A 25635-nucleotide genomic window follows, 5' to 3' on the forward strand; every position below is an offset into this window, starting at 1 on the left:
TAGTCCCTGGCAGTAAAAGTTTTCCCTATATAATAAAATTTCCATATCGCTAGTCAAGTTATTGTCCACATTGCTTCTAAACACAGATGAAATACATATTTGATGAAGTAAATTACTTCTTTGATGGTTTCTCTTTACGGTTGTATCCGCCACGAACAAACTTCTTCGTTACTTCATCAGGTGTCAACATAACATAAACACCATCTAGATCACACACTGGGATTATCAAAAGAAAATTGTTTTTATTCAAGTCAACATGTGTACAAATATTTTAATCTCTACCTACAACTAGTCCTATGGAAATACTTTTTGTTTCAGAAACTAAGAAATCAACCTAATAAGATATTTACATCTGTAAGTTCTTGTACATAATAGAAGTATAAAAAGTATTTCATTACACTTACTCATTAAATCTGAACTTTCAACTACATCAACAATGTTCGGGAGTTGACGAAATAACTTATTTCAAAATGTATAATACAAAAAAAAATCAAAAATATAACAAGTAATATTTATATATGTATATAAAAAAACTAGAAGATTAAAAATATATTAATTATTTTGTTTTATAATCTAACACTAACTACGTCAGTGCAATTGGACGGTTTAATATGAGACTAACGAGCACCTCAGCTCCGTCAGAATTTTTGACTCTTGAAATAGTTGCTCATTTTGAGTATTTAAGATATGCTCTTAGTAAGTAGAAAAATATACAGACTGTCATAAGTAACTCTCGATATTTTCATTTTTGTTTTTAAAAATCTTAGCCATTTCAGTGGTTTTCGCTGCGCACAGTACCAAAAATGACTAAAATTAATGAACACAACTTGAAGATAATACTCCTTTCTCGATTCATAAAATCTAGAACTTATATTAAATTTACATAAACGATTCATGTAATATATCATATTATTAGGCACACTTTCAACAACAATACCCCTGCAGCATTAATATAAATCCAGATTTTAAGATAACATGCATGTGAAATGCTTCGAGCATTAAATTATGTTAAATTGTACTTGGAAGTATCTAAGTGTTAAGATTAGGTTTGCAAAAATCAACGTGAATATAGAAATCGACGTTTTGGACGTGGAATTGTAAATCCAACAGTATGGACACTGACTGCTTCCGCAGACGTGACATATATCCAAAACGTACGTAGATAAGGCATCGAATATTGTTTCGTTGAATCGTTCTGGTGCATAATAATCGTAGACTCTGACCGGCAAATAACGAGACATATTTGCGACGGGGTACCAACGCTCTATGGTGAAATCGATACAGGTGTCTTCATTGTCGAGCTAAAATTATAAAACATGTTTCACGAGGTCTTGTCAAAAACAAAAACTACTCACGTATTCGAAATAAAATAACACTTTTCTCTCCATAAACCGGGCTCTTTGCAAATTTTTCACTCGTCTGGACTGCGTGTAAGCGTCCAAATCTTGCTGTTGGATGATGTAACCTGTCGGAATTGTGACATCCAGCACCGCCAGTCCTGATCTGGCAGATTCATTTAAGTGCGTCCATCTAATTAGATAAACAAAATCACAATATGTTTTTAAATCTACCTTTAACAATTTCATGTTCCTTCTTCCTTGGTAAAGAAAAAGGAGAGGAGAATTATTCTTACCTCTGGCAACTGAAGAAGGTAATGTGGGACATATTTCTTCCGAAATAATGCGGTTTGATCCAGAGGTCAAAAGCAGGAACCGGGGGTTTAGTCTGGAACCTCGCTATATCCACATTATACTGGACGTGCATTTGCAAAATGGCATAACCCGTCCCTTTGGCTTGGACTTTGACGGTGCCCCACGCATTGGGAATGTCGATGTGTTGCAATTTCGCCCTGTTCTTGTCGTTAACGTGAAGAACTGCACTTTTGCCGGGCAACGAAGTTGCTTCTACTGTCACGGTTAGGCTTGAAATGTCGCGAATTCGTTGCGCCGAAGTGTACTCAATTAGAGCTTTCAGTGCGTTCGCCGTGTCGGAAGTGGAAGCCCATCCGCCGTCGGTTAAGCGCTGAGTGTTCAACCAGCGAACGATGTCGTTCATGAAAATTTCCTGTCGAGCTACGTACACCATCAGCGCGTACGAGGTGGCCTCGATGTTTTCCGAATCGTACTCGTATGGCAGTCTGGGTAACAAGAAAGGTTTTTGATTTTCGATTTTATACGGTGGTTGAGGAATCGATTGTCGCCCCCAATAGAGTAAACCGCCTTCTTCTCGCCGCCGCCTCGACAATTCCAAATAGGCGGTTTCGGCGAAGGCCGCTTTGCTTTTCATCAAAGCGTACGCCACGATTGCGACGTCGAACGCTTGGCCTTTCTCCTTGATCAGATCCATGTTGCGTTCTAACCACCGCACCGCGTTCATCTGCGCGATCGCCACTTTCGAACTCAAACCGCTCGTCAGGTCCTTCACTGAGTCTAACATGATGAGGACGTGCGCCGTCAGTGTTATGTTCCGGTGGCGGATGTGGTCGTTTTCAAAGTTAAGTGAAGAGTTGTACTTTCGGTCTGGCAACCAAGTAGTTTCGTAAAAAGCGCCGTATTCATTTTGGTGTTTCAACACCCATTCAACTGCTTTTGCGATCACCGAGGGGTCGATATAGATGTAGTTTTCCCATTCGTAAAAACTAGCTTCTTGGAATATTTTCGCGCAATATGCCGTTAACCACACCGACGACGCAGACTGGTTCCTGAAAGTACAATATAAACACATTATTGTATTTAAACGTAAAAGTACAATTTTGTTCAGCAAAAGCAATAAACCTCCAGTCAAATTATAGATATAATACAAGCGCAAGAAAAATAAGAAATACAATATATTTTACTGTTCATTACTATTTTTGTGCAAATAGTACTGGTGCGATACAAAACCTTATGGAAAGAGGTTTTTAATACTATTTTTATCTATTTTGCATTTTTGTCTTAAAATAAAAATTCTGTTAATCGATTGGGGAAATTTGGATTGTTTAGTATGGGGGTTGGTATTGACATTTGTAACTTGTCAAGTTCACAAATAATTAGGGAAAACGAAATAAGTTGTATTCAAGTATTTAGTCAATAATTTATTTCCCAAAGAAATTGTTCGTTTCATCCAGAACCTAGTAAGGAAGCCACCCCGCAAAATCACAGTCGTTATCCTTCAAATCGTAAACATTTTTTTTTTTTTTTTATTTGTCAAGTTATTTTAAATCACCCGTTTTTCTGCAGTGCTACACCACACAAGTCGTGAGACAATTTGTAAATTTTGAAATACGGTATAAATAAAGTTGTTTCAAATTTGACAGTACAGTGTCAATATGTAATGTTTTCAACGTTTCCAAATAAAATGTTCCATATGAAACCCAATCATTCAGCACTGTTTACTGAACAAAATAGAATTAATTAAACTGCTCTATTGACACCCTTTTTCAAATAGCCTTAAATATTCACAACCAAAGGCTTACATACGGTCACTTACCAATCGCTCCTAAACAAACTAAAGGAACCATCAGGTTGCATGAACGACAGCTGCCTCTGGTACCCAATATTCATGTAATAAAATGCCAGCTTTTCCAGAGTTTTGTTTCGTTGTTGCGTGTATCGCATGTACAACGTCGTGTACATGTTTGCCGCGAAAGAAAACATATTTTGTTCGGCCGAGTCCATTGGCAAATGTAAAATAGAAGTTGCGTTTACTGGCATCGTTGGAAATATTGGACCGACCACATCGCCCACCACCGATATTCTGGCTTTATTGGATCCGTACACGTAATACCTATCGTATTCGTACGGAATTATGGGTGTCTCCGTAATGTTAACGTGCATGTATTGGAAGGCGTAGGCACGGTTACTCAAGTCGAGCAACATAGATTGATGCCTATGTTGCGGCAATCCATCAGCCTACAAACAGAACAAGTTAATGCATTGGAAAAATAGTCAACAACGAAATTCACCTCCACGTGTAATTTTCTCGTAATCTGATCTTTACCGATCAAGGTAGATGCGTAAACAGTAACGTCCATATCTCCCAGTCTCGTTGGAACGATTGGTATGTAAACAACCGCGGCATCTTGTGGCTACAATTTGATTTGTTAATAATACAACCACGGCTTCCTAGATTAATAAGAGTCGAAGCCTCTAATACGGCTGGTCGAGTTCCTTGAACTGTCTGTTCCTTCAAAAGCCAAAAGTATAGTAGCGCCCTCTACCAAAAAACGAATATTTTTTTAATTAAATGAATGAAAAATCGTATTAATGTTTTTTTTTCTATCAATAATCTACTTTTTGAAGTAGTGTATGTAACATACAAATTACGATTCTTTTTAAAATGAGATTTGTACGCGGTTAAGCAGCCAAATACACAAATGTATAGTGGCGCCCTCTCAGGAACAGAAAAAATGCTTGCAACTGATGAACTCGACCAGCCGTATTAGAGGCTTCGACTCTTATTAATCTAGGAAGCCGTGAATACAACATTAGTAAACAAATAATTATACCTTGATGTAAATGAAAAACTGATGTTCACCAAATGACGTGCGAGGGTTGTACGACCTGACGACGCCATCTTCTTCGACGTGTACAAATTTGTAATCGGGCGAACCGAGCAGAACTACCGTGGCTTCCATTGCGTCCATCATGTAATTAAAAACTGACACCCGAATTCCTACTTGTTCTCCCTGCATGCAGGTGTTAGGCATTTCCACGTTGATAAAGAACGGAAGGATGCCAATATACTGGAAAAAGAAGGTTTCTTGTTTGTTTTGGTAAAGATATAACACAATAACGTACTTCGATGGATTTGCTCAGCATACCGAACCCGAGCGACGGACTCATCGAAAATGCCGACACCATCCAATGCACAGGTCTTGCGGGTACAGGGATGTTGAAAATGTAACGACCGTGGGGTCCGATGTTGACGTCTTTCCACACCCACACATTCTCGTACTGTCTTTGAATTCGATTGAACCTGTACTTTCTGAACAACGCTAATTCGGTACCGTTGTCGTAATTGCCTGAAATAGTCGAGCTCTAGAACAACATCGGGGAATAAATCCTAATCTTACATCCTGCTTCGTCGGTGCCGTCGCTGCAATCTCTGATGTAATCGCATCGTTTCGCCATTCTGTAACAGGCTCCGCTCAAACACTCCGCAAAACCGAGCGTCGCATTGCAACGCGAGAAACGCCTCGGCAGCTCGAAATTACTAAAAACGACCAGCCCGGCAAATTCAAACGTTTTGTTGGCGTCGATTCCGTACGTCGACGACGGGAAGAAGGCGACCTCGTCTGGATTGCCCTCGTGCGAAAACCAGGCGTGGTGGTGCGTTCCATTGGTATTTTCGTCGAACGTGGCCATCTTCTTGAGCACTTTCGCGTACGTCAACTCGTTTCCGGCCTGCATCGTGTAAAAAGCACGGTCGATTCCGGAGAGTCCCACGTACGAACCAGGTTCTCCATAAATTGCAACTTCGACTTTGTGGCCAGTTCTTGCTTTCTTGTTGTTGATTAACACTTCGAACTACAATTTCGATGTGAAAAAGATGCACAAACAGCAATTCAAAAAGTTAATTGGTCACCTTATTTCGACTAATTCCGTTGACAGGGAACGTCAAACTGTCAACGGTGACCTCTCCGTACAGTCCCAAGTGCCATACGACAATCGTAGCGACTGGTGCCATCTCGGCACTAAGAGGTACTGCCATGGTACTGATGTAATCGCTCATGTCTTGATCGCTAGTAACCAAAACAATTCCTTTCGCGACTATCATGTAACTAAACTTGCGAATGAAAAAGTTACTTTTGATGTGGAAGATCATGTTATTTCCAACCTAAAAAATCAAAATTAGTTACGTCAATTGAATTTTGGGAAACATACCTGAGGATTTAAAGTACTTGTGAATACTTTTATATGGTGATCGTCTGGACTGTGATGTGACAACAACAGTAATTCTGTCTCCGCATGTTGGCCTAGACCATCGCGGAACCTCGCCTGAATCCGAATGGAACCTACAAATTTGTCAACTTGAACGTCACTAAATGTTCATCGTAAACAAAACTCACCTCCTGTGTTTGCATTTTCAAACGGTCTATTTCCGTCGACTCCCAATTCGCTTTTCATGTCAAACTTGTATTCCCAAACGCCGGGTGTTTCGTGCATCATGTACAACTGACGACTTGGAAGATCCCGTCTTCCATTTGGACTCTCAATGTAAGCGAACACCTCCATCACACCATTTGTCAATCTTTCATGTGGTAAAGATGAACCGTCATGAAAAGATGCAGCGATCTAAGACAAAACAAATAATAGAACCGAAACAATTTAAAATCATAAAAATAATTACGTATGTTGTGACCGGCATTCCGGGTTTATACACTTGAGGGGAGCCTCCAATAAACGACAACTGTATAGAAGAATTAAAGATTCGGGCAGTTGAATACCCTTCGATGACTTCATCTAAAAATCTTTCGCCCACCGTCGCGACGACCACCACTTCCATCCCTTCCAGGGTAGGCGCGTAATGCAACAACTCCCTAATCGGGTATTTAAACGCGTAAACTCCATAAAACTGAAAATATTTAGTTGCTGTAATTGGTTCTTGTTGCTTTTAAACAATACTCACAAATTTCAGATTCGGAACTGGCTCGTAGGAATTTTCGGGAATATTGAACCAAAACGGTAACTTTTCGTCCTACAAAAACCCAATCAAACACACTCCCTCAATTTTTTTTAAATACTCACAAAATTGAAATATTTTTCTACGATCGGTCTATTATAATCCGAAGTGGTGTCATAATCCGAGTACTGGTTGTCATATTCGTTGTAGTTATGTTGGTTATAGTTAGGTTGGTTGTACTGTCTATCATTGTATCTGTTGTAAAATCTATTGTTGGTGTTAAACCTGTTGCGAATTCTGTTCTTGTTCTTATGTTGAACTCTCTTCGGATCAATTGGTTTTATGGGCCGAATGATAGCTTTAAGTGTGAGATTACCCCTGACGGGGGCGCCACTCGTATAATTCGCCATAACCACACCGTGAATGTACTCGTGGGTGTTCAAGAAGAAGGCTGGCATGGTCACGTTAACTTCGAATCGCGTCTGATAATACTCCTCGACCAGGAACGAAGACTCTTCGATTTGATTTTGTGCAATCACCCTAACTTTCCACTCCCCAAAAACTGGTTGGTCAGACAGCTGATAATCCAGACTGACCGTCCCTAGATTGGACTGTTTCGACAGCCACCGCTTCATGATGTGACCGTTGGGGTCTAGCATGTAAACGTCGACGGCTTCATTGAACGCTTTCAGTTCTGTGTTGATCGGGATTGTTCGGAAACGTACTGAAAACAATACTTAAATGATTTAAACTGATATTGAGGTGAAGACGTACTTTTTTCGCCTTGCATGTACACGGGTTTATCGAGCTGGATGAAGATTGTCATCGACCTTTGCGAAAATATCAGGTTGGTTTCGTTTACAAAGTAGACACCTCCGAGCACGTCGTCGTATAATCCTTCCACCCTCAGTTTGTAATCGCCGTAGACGCTAGTCGATGGTACCCTCATTAGGAGCGTTTCTGGGACACCCTTTTTGACTTTTTTGTGGTCCGCTGACATTTCCACACCATCTCGCGTTATGGAAGCTCGAACTGTGAGAGGTTCGTCTTCTTGTAAAATAGTCACCGCTACTCGGTACAGGTGACCGGGACGAACTACTTTTGACGCCACTATAAAGTACGTCCTAAAAGGCAAACGAATGAATTTGTTGAACATATATTTTTTAATCCACTAACCCTTCTCGAATGATAGATCCGCTGGCGTCAATTTCATTTCTACCAGTGCCGAAACCGAAGGGATTTTGTTTCCACGGGGTGTTAGGAGTACCTCCGCGACCCCCGAATTGATCTGGTTTGCCATACTGATCATAAAGACCCGTCTGAGGATCGAATTGTCCAGGATAAGGATTGTACTGTCCGCTGTTGGGATCATATTGATCAGGTCGATTGTTTACGTTATCACGTCCGAATTGATCATTTCCGTAGCGATCTCCGTATGTGGGGTCTTGGGTGTACGGACCGTTATTTACATCGTAACTATTCGGGGTAATTGTACTGTAAGGATTATTTATGTCGTATTGCAAATTTGGATTATTGTTATTGATGTTGATGTCTTGAGCGGTCGCACAAGAGGCGATCGCAAAAATCCAACTCCATATCCTTAATTTGAACCTCATCACAAATTGGTTTCCTGCAAGCATCCGTGTTAAGTTCAAAACAATCGAGGTTATGGTTTGTAGTTTCTCATGTAGACCATGAAATTGATTTTGATTTAATTTATCGAGGGGTGTTGAATAAAATTTGGAACGTTTTTCGATTTAACGGAATAAATTGTTGAACGAGAACAGCATAATTATGTAAACCGAAAAGAAACAGGCTGCGACGGGACGTTGGGGATTGAAAAAGCAGTGTGTTAAAGGTAGGGAACGTTTTACCAGAATACAGGAAAACGCATTAAAGACATCCGTCTTATAAACAAATCTGTAACATGATTCCATCAAGTGAAAAAATGTTAAAATCAACCAAAAATAGGGAATACGTGGTAGGTTCAACGTGCATCTGCTTTACCAGTTATATACAAATGCCAGCATTATTAGGCACGTGCATGCAGAATGCTAGTTTATACAAGAAGAAACCCCCAACCCCGAATAATGCATGAAATAAACCAAACTCATTTATCTTATACATATTATAAAGAAGTTTATGCCGCACCCTGATTTAATTGACAAGTTATAAGTACAGGGTTATTATAAATGATTGTAGTTGAAGCAGGCCGTGCGGATGTTATGAAATTTTTGCCGCTTTCATGTGAACTGTGAATTTTTGGCGTTATCACTGTCATTTTTTAGGTGAAAAGTGCGATGATGAGAATTTTATTTATTTATTTTTTAATTAACGATTGAATCCAAAAATATTGAGTTGTTTTGCAACCAATTCTAAAAATATTGAGTTGTTTTGCATCCAATTTAACTCCTGTGTGTGAACGGTGTGTACTCACTTTTTCACATCATTTTGATGTTTTTTATATGGAGCGGCAACCATAAATTTTACATTCAGTTTTTACGCCTATTTGGACTACAATTATTTATAACAATGCTGTACATAGAACATAAAGTCAAAGAAACTATAGTCATAAAAAAATTGAATATGATAAGTTTTTGTACCAAAACGACTTTTTCTTTGTTTTTGTAGGGACAAAAGTAAAACACTTGGTTTTATTCATTTTTAACGAGTTACCACAGCTATGTGCCTTAAAATGTGTATGTCTTCGTAGTATTTACGCTAAATGAAGATGCCTAAAGGTAAAAGTTTGTCTGTAGATATGCGAAAATTAATAATTGATAAGTTTCGATCTGGAGAGCGACAAAGTGATGTTGCAAAGCAATTAAATCTGAATCGGTCAGTTATTTCAAAAACAATTTCTGTGTACAATCAAAGAAGAAGTTTAGTTAATGTTCCAAAATCCGGAAGACCTCGAAAAACCGCCAGAATCACTGACAGAAAAATAGGAATGTTGTCAAGGCAGAATCCATTTTGGGATGCAGTAAAAATAAAAAGGAAAATTCCAAATGTAAGTTTGTCAGTGAGGTCTATTGACGTCGACTTAATGAAATTGGACTTTATGGAAGAAAACCAGCACAGAAACCGTTCATTTGTTTTTCTGTTAAAAATCGAAGAGCCCAGTCAAGTTTGCAAAAGAACATTTGAATTAGACGCCGCGCCAATAGAAAAACATCCTATTCTCTGACAAAACTAAATTTAGCTTGTACAGTTCTGATGGCATACACTGGATAAGACGTCCAAAGAACGAAAGATTCAATTCTAAGTAAAGAAGAGGTACCGTTAAACATGGAGGTGGAGATGAAAATTTTGCTTATGGGGTAGGCTCATTACATCTCATAGAGCGTATAATGAACAGATTTGTTTATTTCCACATTTTGCAAGAACAAATGCTTCCGTTTACACAGGACAATATGCCCCTTCGATGGATATTTCAGCAGAACAATGACCCGAAATACACATGAAATATCGTAAAGGAGTGGTTTTTAGCAGAAAAAGTGAACCTAATGAAATAGCCGACCCAGAGTCCCGATTTAAACCCTATAGAGAACCTATGGGACCACCTTGATCAGGCAATTCGGAAAGAAAATGGAGGAAGATTTGAATCCAGAGAAGATTTGTTGGTGGCAGCACAAATAGCCTGGAACAACATAACGTCAGAGTATAGGTATAGACAAATTGATTTGTTCTATGCCTAGAAAATGTGCTGAAGTAATAAAACATAATGGCTATTCTACTTGTTTTTCAAATGTTTCTTTACTTTTGGCCGCTACTGTATGTATTTGTCTCTAATACGCAACTTACACCTGTAAAATTTACACTATAGGGAACGGATGGATACTTGGATAGTAACGACGTCGGGTATAAAGGAAATGTATTGTTGGCAAAACTATCTCCTAATAGTTTCTGCTTTATATGGTTAGCAGTTTTACAAGTTGTGCGTTATACAAGTGATTCTGAAATAAGTTTGGAAAAAAAAATCGGTAATTGGTGATGAATAAGTAAGTCATACACAAAAAAAATTCTTATAAAAGCTTTTTGTTTTTGAGATGCACTGATTGAAAATTTGGTCAAAATTGCTAGTACGCTGCTGAGTTAAAGGTGATTACCTGATTATCTTGGTAGTTTAGTAACAATAATAATCAAAGGTGCCTGTCAGTCACAAACGCAACCTTACTCCTCTTACGACTCTATTATGGACTTGATGTAACAATGATTGCTAATGAAGTGAACAAATTCGGACAAATTTTCCCTAGTCATAGCCGTTGGAAATACAAGGATATAGGGTAATTTCCATCCTTTTGATTTCACCTCCAAAAGTCATTTAGGCAGAATTATTTTGTGTCAAGGATATTCCACATTTTTTTTCCAAACTTATTCCAGAATCACCCTGTATATAAGTACTTCAAAGGAAAGGGATGTAAGGCGCGAAGGCTATAAGGGACTTATACAACGTGATCAAGAATGACTGAGTCTGTTGGTAACAATGAAAATTTGAATGATTTTGGTACCACTGTAATCTAAACACATTTCCGGTTGTCAGCTTTGACAGAGTTGACAGGCGAATTTGACGTTTACCATCAAAGGGTCATTTTTATATTAGCATAAACATACCCGACATAACCTAATTTTTTTTTAATGTCGTGTCAAGTTAAAACATCCGGTCAGTGCCAATTACGAAACAGAAAAACACCAGTATTTTTCAGTTGTTTCTTTGCCAACAGACTCAGTCATTGTTGATCACGCTGTAGTATATATGTATATACCGTGGTTTATACATATACATACAATGTTTTTCACTACTAGATACGTTAAAACCCTTTCTAATAATAATTATGTATTAATTAAATTATTTTGTCCGATGCGACGATCCGAGTTCTCATTTTTCAACGGTTGCTATGAAAATTGAAAATCGTCTGTCTACGTTAACCAATGAAATCAACGAAAATCTTTCATTGCTAGGTGACGGCTGTTCATTATTAACCACTGGTTCAGTTCGAGAGTCAATAATGACGCCTTCTAAGGCTAGCAGTGAAAAATAGTATATTATATACCAAGGTGGAGAAGTTCATGATTATAGCCAGAGCGCCAATATTAGAGCCCGGGGCGCGCCGAGGGTTGTAAGGCGCGAAGGCTATAAGGGACTTCTCCACCGTGGTTTATATACTATTTTTTTCACTACTAGATACGTTAAAACCCTTTCTGATAATAATTATTAATCAAATTATTTTGTCGGATGCGACGGGTCCGAGTTGTCATTTCTTGACAGTTGGTATGAAAATCGTCTGCGTTAACCAATGAAATAGACGACAATCTTTCGTTGCTAGGTGACGGTTGTTCCATTATTTACCACTGGTTAATAATGAAAAATTATTTACCTGTCACTGAGCCAACGTAGAAAAACGAAACTTCTCAGTGTTCTATGACAACCGACAACGCTAGACTTTATTACTAGTAGTGAAAAAAAATATTTTCTGCGACCAAAAAATGTTGGACACTAATGTCATCGTGCTGTCATACACTCTAAAACGACCCTTATGTATTAATAACCTCAATTTTGATTGTGTCAATTTTGAAAATGTGAATGTCAGATTTACCGAGAAAATATTCAAAAAGTTGCAAAAATCAGACAAATGGAATAGAACAAGGTTTTAATTAATAAAAAATATAAAACAAATACCCAAATGTACTCGCATATTAAAAAAATTATATTTTAAACCGGTGTCAAATTGACAACAATTTCATCTTTCATGTGACAGTTTCAATAAAGCATGATTTAGAGTAATTTTTTAATGTGACAGAAGTTTGATGTCCAAAATTTTATGATCGTAATAGTACGTAAAGAGCGATCAAATTAATTAGTAATCGAGTTATCCATGAATCCGAAACCGTATGTCGTTACTTGAACTCCATGCTCCAATAATCACAGCGCGAAACACAGGTTAGATAGATCTCGACATATCAATCGTAAAAGACATACGGATTCAAATCCATGGATGACTCGATTACAAATTAATTTTATCGCTCGATATTATTATAATACAAATAGCTAAGTTTCTTTTTCACCTGAAATTATAATTTCATTAGTAAGTATTTTTAATAAAACTTATAATCAATCATTGTATTTTCGATTAATTTATATTACGTCATTCGTCTAATCTGAAGACAATTTATCGGCTAGTTCGTGGTTCTTAAACATCCAACCAAAATAAACTGCCCTCTCATTTTTTTAAAGTATATTCTAAATATACTGTGTTTAAAATAAACTGGCGTACAAGCTCATCGGCGTTGGATAAATTAATGAAAGGAGCTTCACGGAAGCTTAAAAATAGAAATAAAATCTTTCATGTTTGCAACTTGGGGAGCTTCATTTCAATTTTTTTTTTTTTACCAGTACCGGAAAAAGAAATATATTTTTTCTATTTTGCACCTACCGGGACATTTTTTTAACATTGAACATAGTCCGTACTTATTCCCTACGTTCAGTTTTAAAAAACACAGGTCAATGCATGTATGTAATCACGTAACCAAGGTAACGAAAATACGTACTTGACAGTTTAACAAAATGGTCAAGTTGTTTGAAGAAGAAATACACATAATGCAGTTATTCTATGCCAATCAGAGCATTAGAAATGTGCGTGACATTTCCAATGATTGACCAATTCCAATCGGAACAATTTTTAACATTATTTCAAAATCTCTGGTGTTCGGTATAGTTGGTTGCATAGCAACTCACAATGCATTGATCTGTTTTTTTAAAATTGAACATAGGGAATAAGTATGGACTATGTTCAGAGTTAAAAAAAATGTCCCGGTATAGTTATGTATGTAGTATTGGGAGCACGGAATTTCGGGCAGACTTGAAATATGACTGATATAAAATGTGAAATAGAGTTTAGGTGCTGGACGTATTAATAACCTCATTTTGATATCTACTATTGTCTCATATCATTTTGCAAATTGCATTCGTCATTTCTGAAAAGCTGCAAGTGCTTAGATGTGATTTTCTGAAAACTAAACCGTCTTTTTTATTAAACTTTGGAAATCAATAACTAAAATGTAAAATAATTGTGCATAATTGTGACAGTTTATTTTGAAGTTCCTTTAAAATTAATTATTATGACAATAAAGCTTACACTACATTGGGTTTTTTTAAATGACATGTAAATTGCTGCCCGAAATTCCATGCTCGCAATAGTATTGTCGCGAGCAAAAAAATCTTGTCAAAATCATGGTTTGACGCAATCGAAAATGCTCCATTGTAAAATGGTCGTAAATATCATAACCTAAATATCATGTTGTATGACATTAATTGTCATTTTTTTAATAACAATTCAAATTTTTGAAGTGAAAACTTCTTTAGGCGCGCCACATACATTTTATTCCCGGGCATTGAATTAGTTTCATGCGACACGGTAAAATCGTTCGCAGCACAAGCAAAAATCGTTCGCAAGCTCAGCGACAATCATCCGCAGCACGACACGGCAAGCTAAAATCAAGGGAGTCAAGTTTTTTAGCGGAGCGAGCGAAAAACAATCAATTTAACGACGTTCTTTAACTTTAATGAAATGGAAATCATACGGCCCAGTTGGTTTCAGTTTTTTTTTTTTTAATTTGACACGAAGGTGACATCTAAATTAATGTAAATTTTTTATGTTATTTTTATTTAATCACAAATACCTACATTTTCATCCCATTCCGGCCCATGGTCGACGCTAATGTAGAGCAAACGAAAGTGAAATGGTAAAAAAGCTACAACGAAGACGATTAAAGTGCGTCTATCGATATTTTGAAACGACTTTTTAAAGACTAGTTAACATTTTGGGTCGTTTATGATGGTCTCATTACTAAGGGATTATTTACTGTAGCAGACACAATATTCGGACACCCAATGAACCCAAACCAAGTGCCCATAATTAGACCCACAATAGAAAGGGTCGGTTGGTGGTAAATCAATGGGAGATTGCAAACACGCTTAAGAATTTCTTACGATGGACCGTATTATGAAATTCCAGGGGCAGTACAGTGTCTTTAAAAAAACGTTTTACGACTGATGAAATTGCAAAAAAATATGGTTACACAATTTTACGCCTTCCTCCGTATCATTGCATCTTCAGTGATATTTAATTTTCCAAAATTTGGGCATGAGATATTACAATTTTTAAGAAAAGGTATCGACCAAATAACCCCACAAAATTGAAAAAATTACTGTGGGCCATCTGCGTTGTGTTGAATAGAAACTACATCCGCTGGGTTTTCCCTAATTAGGATTTTTTCAAGTACGGTCCGTGCCGCAAACTTTCAAGCGAACCCTCACAGTTTGGTGATTTATGGCTGTGGTTACTGCTTACTGTTAACATAATTGTGGGTACTTTGCTTAGGTTTATTGGGTGTCCGAATATTGTGTCTGCTACAGTACCTACCCTGTAACAAAAACTCTGGATGGTTCAAGACTTGTACCTGCGGATTATTGAGGATCGGTTACTCACCACTTTTACAACAATCTTTGTTAGCTGGCAATAAACCACTGAAGAAATCTAAAGGTCGTTTTAAAATATCGATAGACGCACTTTATATTATATAAATATATATACAAGATATTTCACGAGTGATAATGAGCCTGACATAATTTAAAATGCAACCCACACTATATTTTCGAAAAAAGCTGGCTACTAAAATACGGCTTTTTTTGAAAATGTATTGTGGGTTGAATTTATTATTCCGTCAGGCTCATTATCACTCGTGAAATACTCTGTATAGTTTTATATAATATAAACGATAAAGACACGACAAATATTGTTCTATTGAAAAATACAGATTTTTGATGTTTATTTAAAAACAGCATTGGATTTAAATAATGTTAATTATTTATGCCTTGCCCCTTATTCTTATTCCTCCAAGTACTATCATCCATAATGATATATTTTTTATAGAATAGATACATATTACTTAAAATCAGTAACGAGCATCATAGAAGTTTTCACTTCTGTCGTGAGGTCTTAAGCACACATTCTTTTTTTTTGACACTTTGTGGACATGGGCATAATCAGGCAGGGATTTTTTTTTCATTTGTGACAATCTAACCAAATTTTGAAATGACATTGACGACCAGAATTTTTTGCTCGCGACAGTACATACTTATAATTGATTTCATATAAATGTTCATCAAGTGAGCTGTGCATTTGTAAAAGCACCTTTAATTTAGTTGCATTACAAAAGTCACATTTATAAAGGTCATCTCTATTCTCAAAGCAAATATCTAAGGGCACCTTTTGCTGAAAACAAACATGTTCAATTATGTCCCGATTAAACATACACAAATGTCATTCTTGTCAAACAGCGGGGAAATTCAAACTTTACACTGTTCTAAACGGTCTAATTTTTCCAACGCCTACTCAGCCCAGGATTTCATTTGAACGCGCGATACCATTGCACATTGATTTAACAATTTTCAAAATGGCGCGACTATGAACTGTCAAAGAAACGTCAACTCTCTCCTACCTACAGAGTTGCCACATAAATTTTCGTACATAGTTGCCATACTTATCCACAATCATTTTGAATCACCCAATATTTGAAAAGGCTTCCGAACGATGACAGAACCGATATGAACCTACTTACAATATATACATTTTAACGCTCCTTTAAAAATTACAGAACAGCTCCCATTGGTGGACAAAACATTTCGTCCACAACTGTCATTTTACTCACGTATGCTGTAAAACAGCCTTTAGGAACGAATAACCTCACTTCACATGTTGACATGTACGACTGCTTTAATTTTGTTCATTCATGTTGGATTTTTGGAATAATCTGAGCTTTAAACAGTTTAAATTGATTGTCAGCATAACAAATGCATGTCAAAATGACAAGAATCGAAAGTGGGGTTACGCCGGTTACGGTTCCTAAAGGTTTATTTACACTTTACATGAATGTCAAGATAGTGACGGCTAAAATTTTTTGGCCGCCATAGTAATAGGGATCAAGATTGCTTTGTGAATTGTCTTTTGGGTTGCATTTTTACCTGGTCAGGCTCGTCATCTTATTATCGCGGCCAAAATACATTGGTCGTCAATGTGACATTAATGATATTCAATTGTAAAGCAAGCTTTAGGATGGTTAACCTTATTTTTTACTGTTGTCAAAATCAATGTAATCAGTCAGTGTCATACGGGTGGGGTAAATCCCAGCTGCGAAAGCAGGGTTCAGATGCAATAACAACAACAACCCTTCAGAAGCAAGTAAGACAATTCTACAGGGTGTTTTCGAAGTTGAGGCGTTCCTTGTAACACGAGGTACTATACATTATTCTTAAGAATTTTAGCCTAAATCTTCTTAGTAAAATGTTTGTATTAACGGAGATAATTGATTGTATATTTTTATTGTTTTCTAAAATTTTGAGTCCGGTCCTGTCTATTTCTTCACCGTACTAGATTAATAACTGACGTGGCCCAAAATGGTGTATTTCTGGAAATTGCTCTGCGTACTCTCTGGACGCCGCAGCTGCATTCTGATAACGTGATAACATTGCCCATACATTAGCAGCGTATCTGTGAGCTCATTATTTTCGTAATGATAATGCCATTCCGATTAATTAGATGACATTTTTTGATTAACGTCCATGCTCATTTGATTTTTTTTTGTCATTTCTAATTTCTAACAAATCAGCGCAAATTTGAGCAGGACCGGTTACAAAAATTTCAAAAAAATTAACTTATTGTATCTTCACTGCCGTACACATTTTACCAAGGTGATTTTGGCTATAACTCTTTAGAACAAAGCATACTATCACATGTTAAAAGGAACACCTCAACTTCGAAAACACCCTGTATATTTATCAAAAACTGAAGGTGCCATATTTTTGACAAGAATAATTTGGAATTGTCATGTACATTGACCTCTATTGGCGGTCTCTATTTTAACAGGCCGTGACACTGACTTCAGAAAGTGGTCTGTGGAATGGCCCACTAACGTCTGGCAACGTTGCTTCGCCAACCTTTAAAAAAGTTACTAGTTTTGAAGTTTTGTGATCACTCCGTAGAGGGGATCACTCACTATTTTGTCATTGTCAGCTGTCAGTCAATCATCACTGAAAGATTTTTCTAATTCTTGTATTGCAATTTTACTTCAGTCAAAGTATATCAGGTGTCCAAGTCAAGGTAATTATGTGTATCCTGTTTCATAAGATAGGTATTGTTAGTAAAATTTCATTGAGTCCTGTATTCTGAACAAGTATCCTATCCAAAATCAAGATAGAAGTCCTTTTAGTTCACCGTGATTGCATTAGCTCCAGTGAAAATTCCAACGCATGCCACCTGTACACTGTACAGCTCAACACAAGATTTTTTTCTAAAGTCGTACACAGAGATTTCAACGTCATTCAAAATTTCCAAAGGTATATTGTCTTCAAAACATCATGTGCCGAAAGTGGTTTTGCAGTCGCAATGAGACGCTTCCTCTCGGTACCGGTCATATCCGTAAGTTTAAAATGATTTTCACAGACCACACTAGTCTTGCTAACGAGCCAGATTTCTAGTTCCAAAATCCGCATCCATGGGAATTTGAAAACGCTAACGTAGGAAGACTAACTTGAAGCATAATTTGACTTGCAATTGGGTATGCAACATTTGTATGGCATCTTTATTTTTTCAGTTACTGAAATTAATTGCACAATGAATTGTCTTGACAAAATGATTTTTGAATGAATTGAATTTGGCAACACAGCCAGTGTCCTGGCCTATTAAAATAGAAACCGCCTTGCCCTAATACTTGATTTACATTTTAAGTGTCAAAAAGTGACGACCAATGTATTTTGACCGCGATAGTACGTGAATAATCTTGTATAGTCGTTTTCAACGACATCCGTGCTGTCAGTGTCATTTTTAATATGTTAGTGCAGATTGTACACATTAATCCATAATCAATATTCAGCGTACAGTTGGCTTCAAAAAAAACGGGAAATGAAATTTGACCTAATGTGAATTGGAAATTTAATTTGTCAGTTTATGTCAATTTGTGCCTGTTTGAGAGTAGTATTTCTGACACATAAGTGCAGTTTTTTAACCTAAATTCTAAAAGGCCGTTTCAAACTATAAAAATTTAATAAAATCTGACAGAACTTTTTCTGACAGTTCCCGTTTTTTTTGAAGCCAACCGTATAAGCAAATCCTAGTTAAAAAATGTTAAACAAGAAATTCAGGTTATGGTAAAAGAAAATTTATATTTCGTGAAACATCAACAATAAATAATAAAATTCAGTCTTCAACATGGTGTAAAAGACTACATATTTTCTTTGATTTGTTGGAAATGATAGATAATAATTTGAATTTGTCAATTTGCCGCGTCAAGGTAAATTGCCAAATTAGGAAATTCAAAATTACTAAACTGAAACAGCAAATGATGCCAACATACTGTCATATTGACAGCACGGATGTCATTGAAAACGACTATATAAATACACTGACCGGCACAAAAAACGACTCATTATGATTTCTTTAATAAATGATCTTGAAATTATATTTGTGCTTATTTTTCTTTACATTAGTTAAATTGGGATATTTTCAATGATCGGGAGTGCTATAGTCACCATGGCAACCGAATTGTTTTGTTTAAATAAATTATTAGAAAATTTGCGCTACTTCCATGTTGTGTTTTTGTCGGTTGATTTATGTGTTAAAAGATTTAATTTGACAACACGAGATACCAATTCAAAATGCTGTTCAAATTTTGTCAATTTTTCATAACATAAAATTTTTTCTAAAAAATTACTTTTGTTTTCATTAAAATTTTATTTGCAGTGTTTAATGTTGTTGGAAATATGCAAACTCCCATCAAGTTGTATGTTTCAAGTTACCTGAGTAACTACAGTTTGTTATGACATTAATAGAAAAGTTGTATTAAACATAAAAGCTAGAAATAAAGATCTGTTTTGAATCCACAAATACGTTTTCAAACACTGCATAGACTCTACAAATGTTTTGTTTGTCGAATATTCTTTGGCAAAGAATAACTTAAATAACACATAAAATATCAAAAAAAATTCTAAGACAATGAATTACTTAATTATATTAATTAAATTCAAAGTGAGTCGTTTTTTGTGCCTGTCAGTGTATATCATAAAATGATAATGATATATAGTGAAATTTTTTTAATAAACAATTGTCAGTGTCAAAATGAAATAAAAAACCAACTGTACCACCCTAAAATTTGGACATATGGACCAGCTGTATAACAATTTGACACCAATCATGGTTAAGGTTATGTTCACTTCAGTTCCCGTACCTTTCTTCCGTGAATTCATTTTCAAAACAAATTTAATGAGAAATCAGGACAAACCTTTTCGAATTTGAAATAAACTCTCGCTCGTTAGGGCACAGGCTCAGTTACATAAAAAAATGTTGACACTCAATGTGACCAATCGTATTATCATGAAAATCACAGTTTGGCTCATACCAACAAGACAACGTTTTGACAATTGTTTATTAAAAAAATTCAACTATAGGTACTTAGATCTTATTTGCAATGCTGTTTTCACGATTACTTAAGTATTATTAGTGAGAGTGTGCTAGTCAAGGGGCGTTGCAACGTGCGAAAGAAATCTACTGGGGTAACCGTTGACCATACAGCACTGGTACAGCTGTTCACTTGTCTACAACATATCCCCCGAACGCGTGCTGAATTATAATTCAAGAATACAAATTCAGTTTAGTACCAACTGTACTTTCGACCCCCAATTGTAGCCTAATGTAGGTATTGGGGTAAAAATACAAAATTACTATTCAAACATATGAGAACTTGGATTTTAATTGGAAGACGCCAATTAATATTATTAAAAATTAATTTACCGGCTAATAGGACTGGAAGGCATTACCAAATGAAAATGTAAATGTAAATGAGTTGGACATGTTTTCGATAAGAGATTTGGCACGTTTAACTTGTAATGATTATTTATGTATGTATTTATTTGTTATGTTTAATTTGAACTTTTGGGTTTTTTACACACTAAAATTTTACTACAGACTCGATAAATATTAACACGCACCGAAATTATTTTCTTGTTTATGTCAACAAAATAAACAAACTTAAAATAACTAAACATAAGTGTTATCATTTAAAATCCTATAATACATATAAATTTTCAAATAATTCAAATCAAATATGTAATTCCAACCATTTGGTGCGCTATCTGAAGCTTTAATCTGCGCTCAGATCGACGTTTGTTTCTCCCCTACTGCAGTACAACACCCCTCAAATTAACCCTCGTGCAGCTTTTGTCGCAAATACTTCCTTTTAATGCAATAATCAAAGAATGTATAATTAAATTTGAAATCTGAAGTAGGTACTTCAGGCGCGGATCCAAACACATTTTCTTTAATTTCCCCCATATATCTGGTTTAGTTTTTTCTTAATTTAACAATTTATGCATCGCATAAAGATACATCAAATAAAAAATATTAAATAAAACAGTGTCTATATTTTGGTATAGCAAAATTATTTCTGACACATTGAACTCACAATCCATACTATTCACAATACACACCGTGTTTAGGTGCATTTGTTTTGATCAAAATTATCGATGTAATGAAGAATGTTGCGATGAATGAAAATGTTCTGTTCATTTTAATGCTTGCAAAAATAACGTGGATGTTGTCAAAATTACTTTTCTTGAGATATGAAATGTAAAGTAAATGACAAATTAAAAGTGAGTCACGACAATCATCACTTGTTTCTAGCAGGTACACACCCAAGAGAAGTGACAAATGAGCAATTTCAATAATAAATCGTACAATTCAGCCGACCATAAAATAGAGATTTTAAAAAGAAAATCCCCACAACAAGTAGATAAATAACTCTGCTCCAGAGGTGAATCGGCAAGTTTGCGTTATTTAATGGTTAACGCCCAATATTTCTTACCTGAAATATATCTAATGTTGACCAATTCCCGCGTTCGTTATTCGAAAATATAATCTCTATTTACAATACACACTGATAACGCATACATCACACACTGTTATCTAATCAGTTGCAACCGTGATCCACAATCTTTGAGGTATTTTCATTATTAACATTTCCTATCCTACTTTCGAAGAATACACAGGTTATATTATTGGTGGATTGACAACACACCTCCACCAAAGCACACCAAATTTTAACTGAATTTATCTGGTCAACAACATCAGAAAGCGCATGCGCGGCTCACTATAGCAAACGACCGACAATTAGAAAATATCTATGAAGAAATGTGATTGTGATTCCAAAGTTGTTATTCTCAGAAAAATAAGAATATCAGTTTTATTTGAATTTCAAAATTTCATAGACCCGATTCATATTCGCTTGGCATCTCTCATTATTTTTATTTTTATTTAAATTTAAAAATTGCGCTATCGACCAACCAAAATAACTAAATGACAGTAAAATTCCCCAGAAAACACATTATTTTGTTACTTGTATGTTGTATACTTGGGGTGCGTTCAGAAATGTGCTGTGGGAATAGGTAATGGTAAGGTAATGGTACACCCAAGGATTATGACGTCATTGCCGAGATGTGCCGCGGCAACATCACATTTGTGAACGGTTTGTTGCAATTTTCTGGTACTTACTGTAGGTAGGAATGGGAGTTGTTCTATTCTATGGTTTGTGGTTATGTACAATTGTACATTCGTATAAAATAAAATGTGGACATTGCCAATTGCGTTAGCTGCAGACTTTATTTTAAATTTAGCATCTGAAAGCGAAGAAGAAAGTAGTAATGATGATGAAGAAATAATAGCAACATTAGCAACTGTCATTGTGAGAAAAAAAACTATCGATGATGTCATAACTCGGAAACAAATGACTGCTTGGAATTTTATTTTGTATTAAAATATGTATTTTTATAAACTAAAATTGACCTGTCCAAAGATTTTTTTGAAAAAAATTTTGTTTCATTTTTAATGAATTTATTCCATACTTTTGCCGTTCACTGTATAAGCCTTTTAAAACAAATATAAACTGAAGAAAATTATATAAATCAAATAAACTTTTTAAAACAAATACATATTACATTATTTTACTCCGTTCAACCTATATTATTTTATTAAATTATAAAAATATAGGTAAAGGTAAAAAAATCACCAAATTGGTAATACATAGTCGCATAGTCCTTAGCGACTTAGCCTGCCCCAGCTTATTATTGAGGCGCCAAAATGACGGTGAATTGACAGTTTATTAATACTATTGCGCATGTGCGGCAATTCTTCCCACACTCATGGAGCATGGTAACTTGGGAACACCGTCAGGCAATCACCCAAACAATTCTGAACGCATGACAGATGACCATGTCTGCATTACCGGCAATTTACGAACGGCGCATGGCGACCTAGGTGCACCTGGGTACGATTTCTGAACGCACCCTTGTAGAACATTGACAATTGACATCTGTGCGATCTGTGCTGAGTTGACTTTGGTGTTGTAAATAAGATCCAGGAAGAAATGTATTTAAAGTTAAGTTTCTTTTTTGTATTGCTTTACACTGACTGTCGCTGTACGTTGGGTCAGACCGGTTTGGAAGAAGACAGTGATTCAGGACGATATGTCATAGAAGGTAGAATTTTCCCTCTGTCGGACTACCAAACTAGTCAAATAAATTGGCAAGCCAACACGAGAATCCACATCAACGGAGGGGAATTAATCGGTTTTGTTAAAAAAGACGGATCGTTTATAGTCCACAATGTTCCATCAGGTTCATACATCATCGAGGTGCTTAACCCTGAATATACATTTGAACCTGTCCGAGTGGAAATCAATTTGAAAGGCAAATACCGGGTTCGCAAAGTTAACCACATTCAGACGTCGCTCGTTATACAAGTGCCTTATCCACTTCGGATGAAAGCTCTAGCCAAAACAAGATATTTTCAAATGAGGGAACAGTGGAGAATAACAGATTTTATTTTCAATCCGATGGTATTGATGATGGTTTTGCCATTGTTGTTAGTCATGGTGTTGCCAAAGATGATGAATGATCCAGAAACAAAGAAGGAAATGGAGCAGATCCAAAGCTTGACAAAATTTGAGTTGCCAGAAATGTCGGACATGGTTTCAAATTATTTGGCTGGATCATCACAACCTGCCAATGCTCAACAAAATAAAAAAACTCAAAAGGCAAAGAAAAGACAGTAATGTGTAACATCTAGTTTAGCTGTTATGTATTTAATTGTCTCATCTCTACATTGTGTATTTGTTACTTATATAAATATAAAAATATCTGTTATTTGTTTTTTAATTATTTATAATAAATAAGTTTTATTATTTTATCAACAAACCATTTTTGCAAGAGACATTAGCACTAATTAAATAACACATTAAACATAAAAATAAATTTCTAAATCTTTGACTCTTGTTGAGTAATATTAAGAGGGATGTACGTGGCAAGACAGTCTAAAACCTGCGGCCAAATTTCGTTTGAAGTCCTCCCGTGAAATTCTTGTAAGACACCCATCTCTTTATAATACTCAATAACAGGTCTTGTCATTTTCTCATATTGTTCAAGTCGTTTTCTTACCACTTCTGGCTGGTCATCGACTCTCTGAATCAAATCTTCTCCAGTAACGTCATCTTTTCCTGGTACTTTAGGAACATTGAAATCTGTATTGTACACTCTTCCACTAGGCAAATGAATCCACCTGCCTTTAATTCTTTCAACTATCACATCAAAGGGTACAACCAGGTTCAGTACAACATCCATCTTTTCTACTGACCATAGATTTTTTGCTTGGGTAACAGTCCTTGGAAACCCATCAAGCAACCATGGCTTATTTCCCACTTTCTTGATTTCTTCTGTGATAAATTTTATCATCAAGTTATCAGGAACTAGCTGTCCTGACTGAAGATACTTTTCGGCCTCTGTGCCAACAGCAGTCTTATTTTTAATGTTCAGTCTTAATTGATCACCACTTGAGAGATGTTCCAAATTGAAATTTTTTACAATGCGGGATGAAATCGTACCTTTGCCTGATGCTGGAGCACCCAAAATTACAGATCTGAACATTCTTGTGGCCATCATAGAAATACTGAACTTTGATAAATACAACCTTTGGACTAGATTTAATTCACAAATATCTACTGTTTCTAGTGTTTCTACTGTAGTACTGTTCTACGTGTTTGCGCTACATGCCCACTGTAGGTACACTATTAACATTTACTAACTTACAACGCATTTCTACCAAAATTTGAGCAATTTTTTTTTATTAACACTCCATTTATTGGTTAGAAGCAGATATCTAACAATTGATCGATTAGATTATTAAATCGTTTGTTAAAATAAAATTATATTCTACATACTTGTTATGCGTAATACATACATAAATAAAACAAATCCTTGGTGTTTCTTCAACCAGAAGTGTGAATGTACAATTGTATCAAATAAATCAAATAAAATTGTATGAATTGTACCAAATATTAATCAAAATAAAAAGTATAGTTTATATCCGAAATATATACAGTGACGTCACGCCTGGATCAAGAAGACGACATATGGACGATATAGGACATACCGTTCGTCCGTATTTGACAGCAAGGCATAATTTCTGCCAAATTAAATTTAAATTAAAGTATTTTCTAGTGTTGGGCATAATCGATAAATGTATTTCAATAATCGAATGAATCGAAATAATCGCTTTGAATAATCCAAATATCATTCAATTTTCCAATAATTATGATGATGCGCATGAGCAGTTTTGCATTTATCTTACGCCGTCCCGAGTCAGACAGACGTCAATAATTCTATGTTACTCAGATCGACGGTTTAGAGTGAGATGCATAGAGCGACATCTTAATAGCGAACGTAGCAGAGGCAACGAACTTGTTTGATATGTGTTGAAAAGAGATAGCTACATACACGTAGTTCGTATTATAAACTGATACAACTGCATATAGTTTGAGAATAAACTATAGCAGAATAGGTAGGTCTACAGATAGGTACAGTCGCGAGCATTAAATATTGGTCGTCCATGTCATTCTCATTCTCAGCACAGAACACCTGTTTGAGAACACCTT

General features: G+C 35.9%; 3 protein-coding genes across 3 annotated transcripts; 1 reads left to right on the plus strand and 2 right to left on the minus strand.

Annotated features, from left to right (window-relative positions):
- Positions 1-222: 222 nt before the first annotated feature.
- On the minus strand, positions 223-21779 carry Mcr (macroglobulin complement-related). The gene is made up of 17 exons (XM_069039120.1): positions 21517-21779; positions 7780-8233; positions 7378-7727; positions 6729-7327; positions 6610-6678; positions 6331-6555; positions 6050-6275; positions 5865-5995; positions 5566-5817; positions 5054-5507; positions 4779-5002; positions 4487-4723; positions 3944-4066; positions 3469-3890; positions 1634-2701; positions 1356-1530; positions 223-1301 (listed from the first exon to the last, which is right to left on the minus strand). The coding sequence occupies exons 2-17, from the start codon at positions 8217-8219 to the stop codon at positions 999-1001; spliced, it is 5298 nt and encodes a 1765-aa protein (XP_068895221.1). The 5' UTR covers positions 8220-8233; positions 21517-21779; the 3' UTR covers positions 223-998.
- Positions 21780-22979: 1200 nt separating this feature from the next.
- On the plus strand, positions 22980-23851 carry EMC7 (ER membrane protein complex subunit 7). Its single transcript, XM_069039123.1, has one exon. It carries the CDS (start codon positions 23074-23076, stop codon positions 23758-23760), a length of 687 nt encoding a protein of 228 aa, XP_068895224.1. The 5' UTR covers positions 22980-23073; the 3' UTR covers positions 23761-23851.
- Ak3 (Adenylate kinase 3) lies at positions 23761-25069 on the minus strand. Its single transcript, XM_069039124.1, has one exon. The coding sequence runs from the start codon at positions 24641-24643 to the stop codon at positions 23963-23965; it is 681 nt and encodes a 226-aa protein (XP_068895225.1). The 5' UTR covers positions 24644-25069; the 3' UTR covers positions 23761-23962.
- Positions 25070-25635: the final 566 nt, after the last annotated feature.

Source organism: Tenebrio molitor, chromosome 2 (genome assembly GCF_963966145.1).
Source record: "Tenebrio molitor chromosome 2, icTenMoli1.1, whole genome shotgun sequence".
Classification (NCBI taxonomy): Eukaryota; Metazoa; Arthropoda; class Insecta; order Coleoptera; family Tenebrionidae; genus Tenebrio; species Tenebrio molitor.